The sequence below is a fragment of the Hibiscus syriacus genome, unplaced genomic scaffold (assembly GCF_006381635.1).
Source record: "Hibiscus syriacus cultivar Baekdansim isolate YM2019G1 unplaced genomic scaffold, ASM638163v2 tig00116965_pilon, whole genome shotgun sequence".
Taxonomy (NCBI): Eukaryota; Viridiplantae; Streptophyta; class Magnoliopsida; order Malvales; family Malvaceae; genus Hibiscus; species Hibiscus syriacus.
Genome location: NW_024063490.1, coordinates 1,781,017 through 1,797,802, shown reverse-complemented (window position 1 = coordinate 1,797,802; position 16,786 = coordinate 1,781,017). Strand labels below are relative to the sequence as shown.

The 16,786-nt window shown below is 32.2% G+C and overlaps 1 protein-coding gene across 1 annotated transcript; it reads right to left on the bottom strand.

The window, feature by feature from the left end:
* Positions 1–13,817: 13,817 nt before the first annotated feature.
* LOC120191178 lies at positions 13,818–15,398 on the bottom strand. The gene is made up of 2 exons (XM_039194150.1): positions 14,270–15,398; positions 13,818–14,145 (listed from the first exon to the last, which is right to left on the bottom strand). Exon 1 carries the CDS (start codon positions 15,302–15,304, stop codon positions 14,276–14,278), a length of 1,029 nt encoding a protein of 342 aa, XP_039050081.1. The 5' UTR covers positions 15,305–15,398; the 3' UTR covers positions 13,818–14,145; positions 14,270–14,275.
* Between the last annotated feature and the right edge of the window lie 1,388 nt (positions 15,399–16,786).

Here is a 16,786-nt window from a genome sequence, read left to right as displayed (position 1 = left end):
GATTTAAGAAACCAAACATTTTCATCTTATTTTTAGTGAATTTAAGTGTTAGGAAGTGTCCTTAACTTCAATCTAAGCTCCTAGATGAGTTAGTAAATAATTTACCTTGTCTTTGATTAGAGAAGGAGGTAAGAGAAAGCTCCAAGGCTAGAGGGAAGGAGAAATTGACCCTTGGTTGATTTGAAAGCACTTTTAGCTACTAGGAAGCTAAGGTAACACATTCAAAACTCTTTCATACCGTTTATGAGTCATTACGATCCTTTATTTCATACATAACACTTTAAGAATTTTTGGGAGCCTTAGTAGGGGTTTTAGGGTGGTTTTGGGAGTAAATTTCTTGCCCAAATAGGGTATTTTTTGGTTAAAGTACTGGTACTGGAAGAATAGTACCGATTTTGTTAATCAGATTGATTAAAAATTAGAAGTATTGATTAAAAATCAGGAGTATCGATACAGATGGCTTGGTTTTGATACTCGTAGGGTTTTATCGATACCGAGCAACCTTAGCAAATTCTAATATACAATTTTTGTACATGTACTCATGGGAGTATCGATACCAATGGTAGATTATTGATACTCCCAACAGGAGTATCGATATTGAGATGTTTTTTAAAACATCAAAGCAAATTTTTGTACTGATACCCCAGAAAATATCGATAATCTAGTTTAAATGTATCAATACTAGACCCAAAGTATCAATACTACCCACGTTTTTCTCAGATTATAAAAGATGTATAGTATTGATACCTAAGGGCAAGTATTGATACTGATGAGTCGATACTGATACTAAAGAGCTAGTATTGGTACCATCGTACATTTTTGGCATCAAGTGAAAAATATTGAGGGATTTAGAAGTAATATTGAGGGACCCAATGGTACTAAAAACCATCGAATAAAACTACAAGTGAAAAATATTGATAATGTACAATTACAGCTAGAAACAAAATCAATTAGAACGACATAAAACTATCCTTGGTTGATGCTCGGGGAAACTTCCATTACACCATAGTTACTCTAGCAGATGAAGATAACATCGAAGTATAGAATGTTCAGATATCCTTAGGCAAGTGTGCGAGGTACTTTGAGACTAACTAGGGCGAGAGGCACGAATACCCGCGAGGGGTGTGTTAGTTGGATGTTGTGTACGATGTAGAGATTCCAGATCTCACCCTAGGTAGACTAGAAGGGTGTGTTCTGAGATGTGTATCCCTCTGACCTCACCATGATGTCTACTCAAGAGTAGCGTGAAGTATATGAGTATACTCACATTCTTATTGCACTTGATAGCATGATCATTTAATTAACACTTTTAGTATGGTTTTGTTGTTAGTATGGCACGAGGCTAGTGAGCTCAACGTTCAAAATTTGTTTCCAATCGTAAGTCTTTAAGAGGAGCATCTAAGGATCTTATCCCCCAACAGACATTCCAGACAATTTGAGAAGTAAAGTAAGTCTTTATTCTTATCTCTTAGAGGCGATGTATTATTCATAGACCTTCTTGTACTTAAGTCGTAACTTATTTTAAATACTCGACTTACTATTTTGATGTAATTATTTTGGGAGATCCTGATGTAAACTTTATTTACTTATGGTTGATTTATTTTATTTTGGAATGATTTTAACTTATTACTTACAAGTTCTTAAAGAAAACTTTTGGGTTAGCCACTCCGGTGGCCCCGTGTGACATTTTAATTGATCGACTTTATGCCATATCGGATTAGGGTGTTACAAGAACAGACTACCATAATTTTTTTTATTAAGAAGGATGAGTTTGGAACATATGAAGTCATGTGATCATTTTGTAACATTTAATTGTATGTGGACTCAACAGAGCAATATCTTATATTAAAGGGATCATTTCATAACATTGAATAGTCGGAGGACTCAACAAAGCAGTTCCCTATAGTCAGGAGACCATTTGTGTACTTTAGTCAATAAACAATTGTTATATAGATAAAGAATAGAATGCACTAGTATATCAAAAGTAGTATGAAATATTCTCATATAAATTTATGGTGTGGGTATGGTTGAAAATTCAATCTTTATTGTCAAAAATCTCAATCGATGAAAAGTAAATGATGAATATGATCTTCAATATAAATAAGCTATTACTTCTAAGCAAGTCATGTTTATATCTAAATTTGTGTAATATTATAAAATTATAATATATTAATATAAAATATGATAAAATATTTAAAAATAAAAAAATTTATTAAAAAACTAATAAATCAGACATGTAAATTTTTATCAATATAATCAGCTAACCGAATAGTCATAATAGTTTTAATCAAATGAATATCTTTTTATCTTGCCATCATAGTCATAATAGAAAATATTTAAAGTTCAATAAGAATCACATGGATAAAATTGAATAAATTAGAAACTTAGAAAGTCTAAGGACATCATAATATTTTTTTATAATAAACGCACCTTAACGACGGAGCTATTTTGTGTATAATTTTCTATCTTTTCACCATTATTATTAATAATAACAAAATAATTCTTATTCGCCTCCTCATATTATTAGTCTTTGTTTCATATTTTATTCAATTCAACTTCTAATTTTTTTTATTAACTTTTATTTATATATATATTTTTCAATCAACATTGTACCATTAATAACTATTATAATATTATCAAATAAGATTTCAATCAAACAATAATATATAATCAAACCAAAATAAACATAGATAAAGTAGACAATTGATCCCTCAATTATAGGGTGTTGGTTTGTTAAGTCTTCTAACAATTAAAAGTTACAAAATAATTCATTGACTATAGGACGTTGCTTTGTTGAGTCCCTCAACTCTTAAAAGTTAAAAATGGTCCCTCATATATTCCACACTCAACATTTTTTGTTAAAAAAATTAAAGACAGTTTGAGCTAAAAGCTAACCTATTGACTAGGATATGATAATCATTTGAGATTTTGAGATCATATTTGATCATATCATAGTCAGGTGGTTAATATCTAGCTTAGACTATTGTCAAGTTTTTAATGAAAAGGGACGGGTTTGGAACATCTGAATAGTTAGGTGATCATTTTATAACATTTAATAGTCGGTGGACTCGACAATGCAATATCTTATAGTCCATTGATCATTTCTTAAATTTTTATAGTTGGAAGACTCAACACAGCAACGCCCTATAGTCGGGGAACCATTTGTGCACTTTACGCAATAATTGTTATCTAGATAAAGAATAGAATGCACTAATTGTCACACCCCAATTTAGGGGCTAAATTTTTCTTAAACTTATCTGAGGGTTAAATTGAAATTCTAGTTAAATTCAAGGACCAAGGTGAATTTTTAATTAAATTCGGATCCAAATTATGAGAAAAAACCTTAGGGATCTATTGAATAATTTTGTCATTTTCTTTTTGTGTCGAGCTTAAAAGGTTCCCAAGCCTAGATTTTCCAGTTTTAGAAACCCCTTCGTCCTTAGTTTTTCTTCTCTTCTAAGTTTCCCTTTTTTGTAATTTTTGTCCAAGAAGGTTCAACTATAGTTTCATCCCCAACCGTACCTCCTTTTGCTACACCATTGGAATCATGGTGTTCTTGACGTTGAGAGTAGTCAACCGATGTCCCCAGATTTGTCGTCAGCGTCGTCGTGGAGGGAGGTGAAGGAAATAAAGTTTTAGATGTTCATAAAATCATCCTTTTTCCACTCCCCATCGTGAAATAATACCAATAAGTGACTCAAAATTATTTCAAAATAAATTATGGAGTTTTTGGTGATCGTCCGACCAACGTAGGCCGTCGCACGTACCGCACGCACCACTCGGTCTAAACCAGTCTGAACTAGTATGTCTGAATTGGGTCGAGCTGAACCAAACCAAGCTGTTGAGTAGAGTTGAGCTGAGCCACTGAGCCGAGTCGAGCTGTAAAACCCATAACCCATATAATTATACCTATACAGATTATAGATGTCACCTGAATTTCTAAAACCATTTTCTCATTTCAAAAGTGATTTAAAATTTATTTTCTTAAAATGGTAACTGATATTATAAAAAAATTATGTTTCGTTATAACAAATTTAATTCAAAATATTTTTTCATGAATAGTACCATGAATAGTGAACAATGAGGGTGTCGGTACCTGTAGGAGGGTATCGGTACCCCTGTAGCATTCTGGAAATTTTTAAGTGTGGGTACTGTAACTTCCGAAAAATACATATAAAACTCATAAAAAAAACTTAATCTTTCATCATTGTAAATTTACCATTTTGTTTCTAAATTTATCCAACAAAACAAATTGAACATTAATAAATACATGTCACTAATAAAATCAACATTGCACCATAGGATGTCTTAATGTTATTAAAATATACTCCTCGATGCTTGATGTCACTTTGAACTCTTTATTCCACTACTGACTTTTTACCTACGCGTGAAAATCATCACACGCTAATTATAAACTTAGTGAGGCAATTAAAACAATAAACAGTGCAATACAATTCATGCATGAATTTCAATGTAAAATTCAAAATGCCATAAAATTATGATACCAATATATCCAATATTTTACCAACATACTTACCATTTATTCCATAAGCTCATAAGCTTATTTTACCAAAATACTTATCATTTAACCCATAAGCTCATAAGCTATTTTAACAATATACTTACCATTTGTTCCATAAGTTCGTAAGCTTATTTTACCAATATACTTTCCATTATTCCATAAGCTGGTAAGCTTATTTGTATGGTTACCATTTATTAACCAATAAACCATAACCCAAAGTATAACTGTATGAGGAACCCGGTATAGGAGTCAAATATGGCACCGAAGTGCTGAGGTCGAGCTTTGCTCACCTAATAATGCACTGTAGTGCTGAGGTTGGGCTTTACCCACCTAGTACACCGTAGTGTTTTGTATTGTGTCTTTGCTAGACACTTTGAGGTCTGCACTATGTGCCTTCTCTAGACACTCTAGTGCTACCTAATATACAGTTGCTAAACTGTATGGCATGCCATTAATACCACTGATCCTCAATAACCTACTTGGGTATGTAGTTTATTTTTATTTGATCCATCCATGACAAAGTATATCAATATCATTTAACATTGGGCAGTTCATACCCGAAATAATATTCATGGTAAATTATCACATTTTCTATAATCAATGCATTATAATTTCATACTTTGACATATCAATGCCATGTCAATTTATAGAAATATGACATAATATCATGCTGATATAAACAAGGTCAACTTATCACAAGCCTTTCTAATGATGTATAAAACATCCATGTATAATGTCATGCATGTATTGCACTCACCTTGACACTTTATATCTTTCAAAATATGTGCCTCACTATTTTCCACAATAAACCCTTTTATACTTGACTTGCTTCAATCGCAAATCAATCATGATCTGTATAAATAAAAAATTCATAATAATACATATGTTAGTATTTTACTAACATAAACATATCCCATAACAACTCCATAATATATTTGAAACTCATTTTCTATCAAAATACTTAACTCTTAATAATTTCTTTTAACATTGGAACCAACGTTTCCAATTTACAAAAAATGGTCCTTCACCATTTTATCACTTAGATTCTTAATACCAATAATTCCATCATTGAAATTATTACCATTCAAATGCTTTGACAAAAGCATAATTACATTTAAGTACCCCAACTATTCAAATGTTGTACTTAAATCACCAAACTTTTAAAACTTCCAAAATAGTCATATTTCACATCTAACACTCATTTAAATTCCAAAACAGCAATTTCCAGCATAGTACATCAATTATAAAACACTTACACAACAACCCATCAATTTTTCATATTCAGACAACTCGCACAACCTTTAAAGAATCAGTATTCTGTATTGATATACACACTGGAATTTAATTTTGTTTATTCCGTTGAAAACTAGACTCGAATAAAAATATATCCATATAAATAACTCCTTCTAATTCATTATGTTCAATTTATGGTGAATTTTCAAAGTTGACCAACAGAATCTGTTTTGCAGAATCTGCTGTTCGATTTTTTTTTCTGACCTTTCCTTGGTTAAAAATTCATATCTTTTTGTATACACCTTGAAATTGACCCCCTTTTGTTATAAAAAAACTAGATCGATATATGAACACAAATATATAAAAATAATCTCCAAATTATTTTTATATAATTTCTGGTGAATTTTCAAACCCACTGCTAATTTCAAAATATAAACTGTTTTCTTTAACCTCATCCTTAGGTTCTTCATCAATTCAACCAATTCTTTAAAATCACTTAACTCTTCATAACCCATAAAACACAAGAAATCAACATCCCCTTGATCAACTCAAGATGAACTTGAACACTAACAATATTATCATGCAATATTGGTACCAAATGATAGCGTTTTTCGCATATAACAATTTTCTATTTTCAGCATACTTAAAATCCTAAGGAAATTTATTGAAAATTGAATTGAATCTTTCTCTTACCTTATGAGAAAACCCACACAACTTTGGAGAAGAAGAGATCAAATTTTGATGAAATGTTGGGTGCATTTCATCTTTGTTTACATTATATTCCACTTAAAAGAATATTTTTATTCATTTAATTGGGATAAGACCAAATCACCCTTAATGAATCTTCTTATTCACCATAAAACCATGACAACTCATCCTTATCATATTTCAAAGTAAAAGCTGAATTATTTTGACTTTTATTTCTGAAATTCCCCCTGAATTATTCAAATCTTGCGTTTTAGTCACTAAATTCGATTGTTTCAGTTAAATCTGAAAAATTGCACATTTTCAAACCAAATTTCTCTGATCCAAAATATTAAAATAATATTTCCAACCATTTTATAAAATCCTTCAAATTTTTGTAAAATTCCAATTCGATCTGAATTTCCGATTCCTTGTCGGCTTTAACTTTTTCTAATTTTTCTTTACTAAAATTCCAAATCCAAAAATATGATTTCTATAAAACCCCACTCTCAAGAGTAAACTATCTATTTATGGAATAAAATTCTTTTTAGGAAATTTATCACTTAATTACCTAAATTTTTCCCAATTTTCTACTTTGCCCATCAAACTTTCAAAATTTTCATTTTGGTTATTGTCTAAAATTTTGGGTTATTACACGAGCCACCGAGCCGAGTCGAGCTACTGAGTCGAGCCAAGCTTAACCCATTGATCCTACGTTTAAATTGCTAAGGACACGCTGTTTGATTAACGTCAAAGGCTGAGTCTACGTTCTTTAAATCCAGAAACATCCTTATTCATTTAAATAATAATATGACTAGCTTGTCAATTTTAATTTTCTTTTAGAATTTCTATAATTTTTAAGGATTGCAATATTTCATTATTTGATTAAAATATAAGAAATAATCACTTTAATTCCGATTAGGGGATTAGTTTCTTCTTTAATTAGAAATAGATAAATATTGTGTGTCTCTCTAAAATTCTTTAATTAGGTTAAATATTCTTATTTTTAGGGAATATAAGGATAATTAATTAAATAAATATTCAAATTTCTTAATTTTCAATGTAGGGACAAATTCATAATTGAATGTACCAATTTTTTGGAGTTGTGAGGGTTCTAATACTTCCCTAAGTGTAATTGACTCTCGAATCCATAATCTCTGAATCGCAGGACAAAGTACATTTTTAAAATTTTCAACGTAGGTCATCGCACGTACCGCACGCACCACTCGGTCTAAGCCGGTCTGAACTAGTATGTCTGATTTGGGTCGAGTTGAACCAAGCCAAGTTGTTGAGTAGAGTTGAGCCGAGCTACTGAGCCGAGTCGAGCCACCGAGTTGAGTGGAGTTACCGAGTCGAGCCAAGCTTAACCCATTGATCCTACGTTTAAATTGCTAAGGACACGTTGTTTGATTAACGTCAAAGGCTGGGTCTACATTCTTTAAATCAAGAAACATCCTTATTCATTTAAATAATAATATGACTAGCTTGTCAATTTTAATTTTCTTTTAGAATTTCTATAATTTTTAAGGATTGCAATATTTCATTATCCTATTAAGTTTATTCTTTAATTGGAAATAGATAAATATTGTGTATCTCTCTAAAATTATTTAATTAGGTAAATATTCTTATTTTTAAGGAATAGAAGGATCGTTAATTAAATAAATATTCAAATTTCTTAATTTTCAATATAAGGACAAATTCATAATTGAAGGTACCAATTTTTGGGAGTTGTTGGGGTTCTAATACTTCCCTAAGTGTAATTGACTCCCGAATCCATAATCTCTGAATCGAAGGATAAAGTACATTTTTAAATTTTTTTATTTGAAGGTATGTATATCTGGTTTTCAACCTAACTAATCCCAAAGGTTGATGGAAACTCCAAGTGTTTCAGATCTTTTCTAAAATTTTGATTTTTAAATTTATTCCAAATGCACTCCTCGAAAAATGTCGTCGCGACAACAACTTGCACAAAGCTTCTTGAATTTCTCCTAGTAGTCGTAAAGTGATTCCCCATCTTTTTTGTAATTCCTAGGATGATTCTTCTCAATTCGCTTTCCTTTGTTGTTGGGAAAAACCTATCAAGAAAAATAGAAGCAAATAAAATAATCATTATTTTGCTAATCCATATAAAGAAAATGGAAAAGCTCTCAATTTAATTTGGTCTTCAGATACTCCCTGTGGTTTCATGCTTGAAAAAACCATATGGAATTTTGTGAGATGCTTATGTGAACTCTCATCGGGAAGCCCATGTAAGTTAAGAAGAAGATGAATAAGCCTCATTTTAAGTTAAAATGGAGTTTTGCCTTGAGGGAAGGCGATGCAGAGCGATTGTTGAATAGAAGGTGCTGCGGCTAACTCCTGGATGGTGAGATTGTCCATCGGGTGTACGTTAGGTACAAAATCGACGTCGGGATGCATAGTGCCTTCATGAGACGCAGTGGTAGATCTTGAATGCGATTCTTTTTGTCATTTTCATCTGTTTTTCTCTTGAAGCATTTGTTCGTGAATTCTTCTAGCTCGTGCTTCAATTTTTGGATCAAATTCTTATAGTATGCATGGGTTTTGCATGGTCATAAATCAAAAAACAAACAAAATCAGTTACTTTGATGAAGTTCTCTGGTAACGGCGCCAATTTGACAAGGGCCATTTTCTTGTCAAATAAATTATCCTTAATCTCAAGAAATAGTATAGGTAGAATAGTGAGAAGAAGTGTAGATCCACATGGACTCTAGAAATATATGTTTCTATTTTGATTTTATTTAAACCAAGAAACCTATAAAAACAAATATTTAAAAAAATGGGGGTTTTGGAATAAACAATTAAACTAAAATTAAATAACTAAAGCGATGAAAGTAAATTGTAGAAAAGATAATTATTGAAAGATAGCCTCCAGCTTCGCTTTGCCTCAATCATGTCTCGATCATTGAAAAAGATTTTACCTTAGATACTTTCTTGTTATAGTCTACAAGGCCCAACCCTTGTAACTTACTCTTCTCTCTGGTGAACTAATATTCCAAAGTCAATCCTTGGAAATATAGTCTTTGTTCAGATTAACAATACCTATTGATGTTAATATCGACACTGATTCAGGAATAAGAAAAGCTTGTGCTCATATTATGGTCTCTCAATGAGAATTGAACTCGATCTTGATTTCCCTTAGAGCACGACCATCAAGTTTGTTCCTAGGGAATTGAACTTGCTACACGTCAATTCTCCTCCCTAACTGTAGGTCACAATATTGATTAATACAATGTGCACTCCTTGGATTGAAGATGTCGAGATGTTGAAGAAAGGTTAACTACCTCCTTGGTTTTCTGAAAATTCAAGAAAATAATCTAAGGAAATTACGTGCCTTTTATTTATTCTCACAATATTGGATTGAGTCGCAACTTCAGCCTTTGGCTTATTGAGAAATTAGCCAATCATGATAGAAATCATGCTTGACATTAAAAGAAAAATAAAGAAACTGAAAAAAATAAAGAAAAGAAAAGAAAGATTTATTCAACTAAGGAAAGCAAAGAACAAAGTACTTTTAGATATGAGAGATATGTTACGGCTTACCCTGGATGGTTATTTATAGTGTCCTAAAATACATAGAAATATCAAGATATAACTTTTTAATTATACAAGAAAAATAAATCCGAAAAGATAAATCCCAATAAATAGGAAATAATTCCTAATAATAATTCTTAAAATATAAGAGTTAGTTCTAAACGATAATTCCTAAAAAAATAAAAATAAATTCTAATTTGAATTTGAAGCTAATCGTTTTTCAAGAATGCTAACTGGACCTTCTGGATTATGGTGATTGGATCTTCTAGAAGTCATTGGATCAAATGCAATCATGTCCATTAATCCAACCTTGACTCCAGAAAAATAAAAGTTGTTGATATTTTCCTTTATAGAACTGTTTCTGCAATCTAATGTCCTGTATAGAAAAATGAACAAAAATGGCCAAATCAACAACATAAACTGATAAATCAAGGAGTAATTAATAATAAAATAGTAACTAATTAAAGCACTCATAGGGTCACAATATCCTTCTAAAACAGTAGGATAACCAACAAACATAAGTTTCTGATTCATCGTACCCTTAGGATACTTGAGTAAGCGTCGAAAAGCAACCCAATGTTCACCACTTGGATTATGAGTATATATACTAAGTTTGTTCACAGCGTAGGCAATATCAAGTTGAGTATAGTTCAATAAGAACATTAGGCTTCCAGTTATTTTAGCATATTCTGTTTGGGAAACACTACTTCCTTTATTTTTAAAGAGATGTATGCTATGATCACAAGGAGTTCGAAAAGGGATGACATTAAAGCTGTCAAACTTCTTTAACACTTTCTCAATGTAATGTGTTTGAATTAAAGAAAATCCCTAATCAATTTTGGTAACTTTGATCCCTAAGATCACATTGACTTCTCCTAAATCGGTTATCTCAAATTTAATAAGTAAGAAATTCTTTGTTTTATTAATGGACTCAATGTTAGTACTGAAAATCAACATATAAACTTATGATGAAGTAATCAGTACTAAGCATCCTGGAATGCACACATGCATCAAAACAATTCACAACAAAACCAAAACTCGGGATAGTTTTATGAAATTTCTCATACCACTATTTAGGAGCATGCTTCAGGCCTTAAAGTGGCTTTTTCAGTCTACCCACTTTGGCTTCCATGTCAGGCGCCTCTAAACCAATATGTTGCTCTATATAGATCTCCTCATCTAGATCTTCGTTCAATAATGCAATATTTACATGTATTTGATTTACTTGCAAATTGTGAATAGAGGCTATTGCAAATAATGCACGGATTGTTGAGATTTTTGTTACGGTAGAATAGGTATCGAAGAAGTCTAAGCCAAACTTATGAGTGAATCCTTTGATAACTAGCCTTGCCTTGTACTGCTGTATCAAACCATCTGATATGAGTTTCTTCTAGAAGACCCAATTGTTTCTTATTGGTTTAAATCCTCTATGCAAGTCGACCAATTCCCAAGTATGATTAGACAACCTTCCTCTCAAGCAGCATCAGTTAAACCAAATAAAGTTTGCCTCGACAAAACTTATCCACCACATGCAAATGTATTCTATATGCAACTAAAATGCTATGACAAATGACTTTTAGGCAAATAATAACCTAAGTAAAAAGACCTAGAACACTGTCTTTTATGGAGTTGTCAGTGACACCCCAGATCGGATCAGAACAACTATATCGGTCAGAGGGTGTTACATTTAGTAGTTTAAGAGTCAGGTTAGGTTGAGTCGTCTGGGTAGATCGGTCGATCGAATGATATAAGATGCATGGTCAATGCATGTCCCTTGTTTATGATCGTACTCTTCTGATCTGGAACTCTGATGTCAAGTAATCCTCTTGTAATAAGTACACCGAAGTATCTTGAAACCGATCTTGGTCAGACAATCTCTGTGGATTACTTCACATTCTTGAATAAGGTGATCTGGAAACCTATCTTGATTGAGAAGTAGTGTATTAAATATACTTATATAAAATTGTGGAGAGTTGTTATGGCTGGAAATTCAATCTTTATCATGAAAAATCTCTATTGAAGAAAACTAGATGATGAATGTGATCTTCAGTATAAATAAAAAATTATGTCTAAGCAAGCCATGTTGATAGTGTTATAAAATAAAAAAAGAATAAAGCAATAAGAAAATATAAGAAATATGAAGATAAGAAGAGAAATATGTATTATTTTCTCGATATGAATTGTCTATAAAATTTTAAAAATATTATTTTATATTAAGCCTAAAATTATTATCATAGAGATCTACATTAACAAATATTCATAGTAGTATCTTATTTTTCTTACAAGCATTAAGCCTAAAAAGACCCAATAATAGAAGGTGTGTAACTCTTACTTTGAATTTCTTTAATTAAGGGTCAGTTTAACATTGTTTTTGAACATTATGATAACAATACTGTAAAGATGTGATTTTGATATGCACTTTTATGTTATTTTGTAGGGTTTAGAATTACTGTTAAAAAGTGTTTTTAATGAGATTAATGACTATTTTGTACTGTACATTATATGTTATATATATATATATATTTAATATTGGAAAATTATAATATATTAATTTAAATTATGATAAAGTATTATTAAAAATAAATAAAAATATTTTTATTGAAAATCTTAATTACTTTTTAACTAACAATATTTTTATTAAAAATTTTAAATAAAAAACCTTGGTGTTTACTAGTCTCATTTGATTGATCCGGTTCAAATTACAACTTTAAACCATGATTTTCAAAGAAACCTTTGAAAGACTGTTTAATGATGAGATGATAATGATGATGGCGACGGTGGAACTCCAAGAATCTACGTATCAATGATGAATGTTTAAAAGTTGGAAAGTAGTTCTAAATCTAACTAAGATTGTGAAATTGAATCAAAAGAAGAAATTTCCATTTCCTCACTTATTCTTTTAACCTTTGTATTTCCAAAACTTGAATATTCATCTCTAGCTCGACCCCTGATGATTTGAGAAAGAGAAGGCGATCTTGGTCGGACAATCTCTGCGGTTTACTTCACATTCTTGAAGAAGGTGATCTTGAAACCTATCTTGATTGAGAAGTAGTGTATGAAATATACTTATATAAAACTGTGGAGTGTTGTTATGGCTGGAAATTCAATCTTTATCGTGAAAAATCACAATTAAAGAAAACTAGATGACGAATATGATCTTCAAAATAAATAAACAATTACGTCTAAGCAAGCCATGTTGATAAAGTGTTATAAAATAAAAAGAATAAAGCAATAAGAAAATAGAAGAAGAAATATGAAGAAATAAGGAATATTCCATCTATTGAAGTGGAATCCGATAGTAAAGAGGCTGTTTTGGTAATTGATTGGGAAGCTCATACTTGGGGAAGTTCCTTAATGGTGCCGCGCATCGTTGATATTGTTAAGCTTAATTGGAGGGCAACTTTTGCCCATGTTCCCCGACAATGCAATGGGATCGCAGATGGCATAACAAAAATGGCTTGGTCGAACTCTTTTGTAATAAAATATTACCACAGTCCCCCGGCGGAGATCGCTATCACTTATCATCGGGATGTTGCTCATCATATGCAGCTTAAGCCTTGAGTAGTTGGTTTTAACTACTGTGCACTTTCATTTCATTAAAAAAAAAGTTTCATTCCTAAAAATAATATAGTATGGATATCACTTTGATTAAAGAAACGAAAGAGATTATTCCCGAAATTTTACCGGGAAGGCCATAGAGTTGATCTAATTTAAAAATGGCGCATCATAAAACAAGATAATGTAATTCTTGAACCAAAAACATCATCAATAATAAATTAAGCACAAGATTAACCCATTTCTGAGTTCTATGACAGACATCAAGAAACAATGTAAGAGTTGAATCAACGAATACTGTGGATTGATTCTGAATTTGTACATGTAAATATACACTTCAAATTACAACCAAAAAACGTTGCAGCTCCCTCTCTATATCTATATACCCGCGGGCTTCAGGCAGCCAGCAGTCTCATCCACATACAAATCAAACATGAATGTGGCCAGCATCCGCAAAATCTTGTCACTGAAAGCTACGATGCATCGTAGAAATCTTAGTTTGAGATGCAGCCGGTAGATCACATACAGGGATTTAAATAGCCAATGTTATATTGCAGTAATGGTATCAGTGTGAAACCGTCATTTTATAATTGTGGTATCTGCAATCACCACGATACCACCGGCAGCAATTACGAGAAATACAACGGAATCTAAAACAGGACCACAACCGCAATTTAAATCAACCGCAATTTAAATCCATGATCATCTAATCTTATCTCATACCTCATTTCAACATCTGAATCTCCCAATATATGTTACCATCAAGCACCATACAAGTGTGATCAAAAGTGCAGCCCCCCGCCCTCCTAAAACCAGCCCTGCAAGAAGAACAATCACTATCACATTCCCACTCAGTCGCTGCCGTGATGGCCCTTTCTCCGCCTTTTCTTCTTTGACTCGTCCCATTTCTGATTCCTCCCATAGAACTTTATCAACCCTTTGTATCTCTTCTTCTTGTGATTCCTCTTCAAGCTCCGTTTTATGTATATCAGCTCCCCATTGATCCTCGTTTTTCTTCTTTCTGTGTCTCAACTTCTTTGGCACCAATTTCTTAATCAGATGCCTTTTAATTCTTCCACTCCGTCTAAGTTCGATCTTTTCCTTTGTCTCCATCTCCTCTACTTCTATTTCCGTTTCACCTGCGCAATCGGATTCTGATTCAATAATCTGAATTTCCTGGACGCAATCATCTTCCAACTCAATCAACTCAATAGAATCAGGGAGAACAAGTGCTTGTTGTGCTGATGGTGTTCGTTTCTTAAAACCCAACAAACCCTTTCCGATCCAAGAACCCAACAAAACGGTGCAAGATTCCGGCGCCGAGAAACCAAAAACAGTAACCCCAACAAACTCTATTAGCAATAGAAAGAATGCAGCCATCATGATCCAAAGCGTGAGCTGCTTCGTACTAACAGCTAGAGCCGCCACTATAATAACTTTAAACGCGATCCTACCACTACCCGCGCGTTCACTCTGAACCACCACTAATTTCCCAACATCTACCCGAGGAGATTGTACCTGTTGATCGCAGGGAGGGGCAGGGAACGACTGGGTAAAAGTTCTTTGGATCTGGGTAGAAGTGGGGTTTCTTTTAGGGGATTTTCTCAATCGATCACGGTTCTTGACGATGAGGTCGACGAGTGAGGTGGGGAAGCCGGTCTCCACCACGAGGGTTCTGCCGCGTTTGGGGGGTCGGTGGAGGTCGGCGACCAGCCGCGAGAAAAGGTTTGATTTGGGTTTCTTCCATGGGAAAGTCATGGTGAAGAAAAACCCTGAAAAACTGATTATTTTCTCGGGGAAGGGGAAGAAGGGGGTATTAAATTAGAAAGGAAATTGGGCACGCGAAGCAGGGATTGGAATTTACATGATGGATGTTGGTTGGGACTATAATTAAAGTGGTAGACGCGTGACCCAACTCAATGACCCTAATCTATGGACACGTCCTAGGGATAATATATCTATGTTTAATAGTATACTATGTGTCGCAACCGTCTTTCAGTTGGGCCCCGGAATCGGGCTTCGACTTAGGAAAATGTGAATTGGAGTTGCCACCGATCATTTATTTAAAAATAAATGGGTTGACCGGGTACCTTATTTCTTACCTGATCTGCGTCTTACCAAAGATGTGTCGGATTCGGGAGTCGGTTACAGTCAAGGAAGGGTTTGCACCCTTGAACTGCCCTTTCGGTACTGTGTAATCTCCAGTTGTCTTTAATTAAGAAAATCGTAATTTTAAATTGGAAGGTAAAATATCGATCCGATTACTTACAATTGATTGACTTGAAGATGAACCTTTTAGGAGCCGAACGTATATTAGAAAAGGTGATGAAAATGAATTAAAATTGAAAGATAAAGAAAACGAAACAAAGGACAAAAATAACAATAGATGATACACCAAAAGTAACATAATCGTCATGGAGATATAGAACATGAAGGAAAAAAAATGAAGACAAGTATGACAACATGTGATAAGATAAAAAAAATAAAGAAATAAGAAAATAAGACCCAATAAAACGGAAAAGGAAAGGAATAAATAAATAAATAAACATAAATAAGGTGAAATAAAAAATATACAAATGTAAAGTGATAAGAATTAAATAAAATGTACATATGTATATAAAAATGCAAAATAATAGCGTATAAAGTAAAATTAATAAAAAACATATAATAATATTAATTTCATATATATAATAGCTAAATATGAGAGAGAGGGAAAAATATATAATAAATAGAAAAATTAAATAATAATTATAGTAATACAAAAGTAAGGAAATAATAAGATAAATATAAAACATATATATATATAACGTTTAAACAGATATTAGTATAAAAAAAAATACAAAATGAAATGAAAATAAACGAAAAGAAGTACGAACGATAATACGTTTAAACAAGATATTAGTATATAAAAAAAAACAAATGAAATGAAATAAACGAAAAGAAGTACGAACGATAATATATCTACGTGTATATATAAGAAATAATGAAAAATTGTATAATATAACATAAATAAATAAAACACCAAAAAAAAAAATATTTTAGTATGTATATATATAATAAGGATTGAGATGAAACGAAAGCAAATCAAGTGGCCAATTTGAAAGTAAATAGGAATTTAAAATCGGATTAGGGACCAATATAACGAGCCTTTAAGGAAGGAGGACCGAAAGAGTAGTTTACCCTAATTTAGCTAGAAACACGCGGATGTTTAAGCATAAAAATCAAAAATTTTGGCAAAAT

Coding starts and splice junctions, on each gene's coding strand:
- LOC120191178 (XM_039194150.1), bottom strand. CDS start 15,304: ATGACTTTCCCATGGAAGAAACCCAAATCAAACCTTTTCTCGCGGCTG.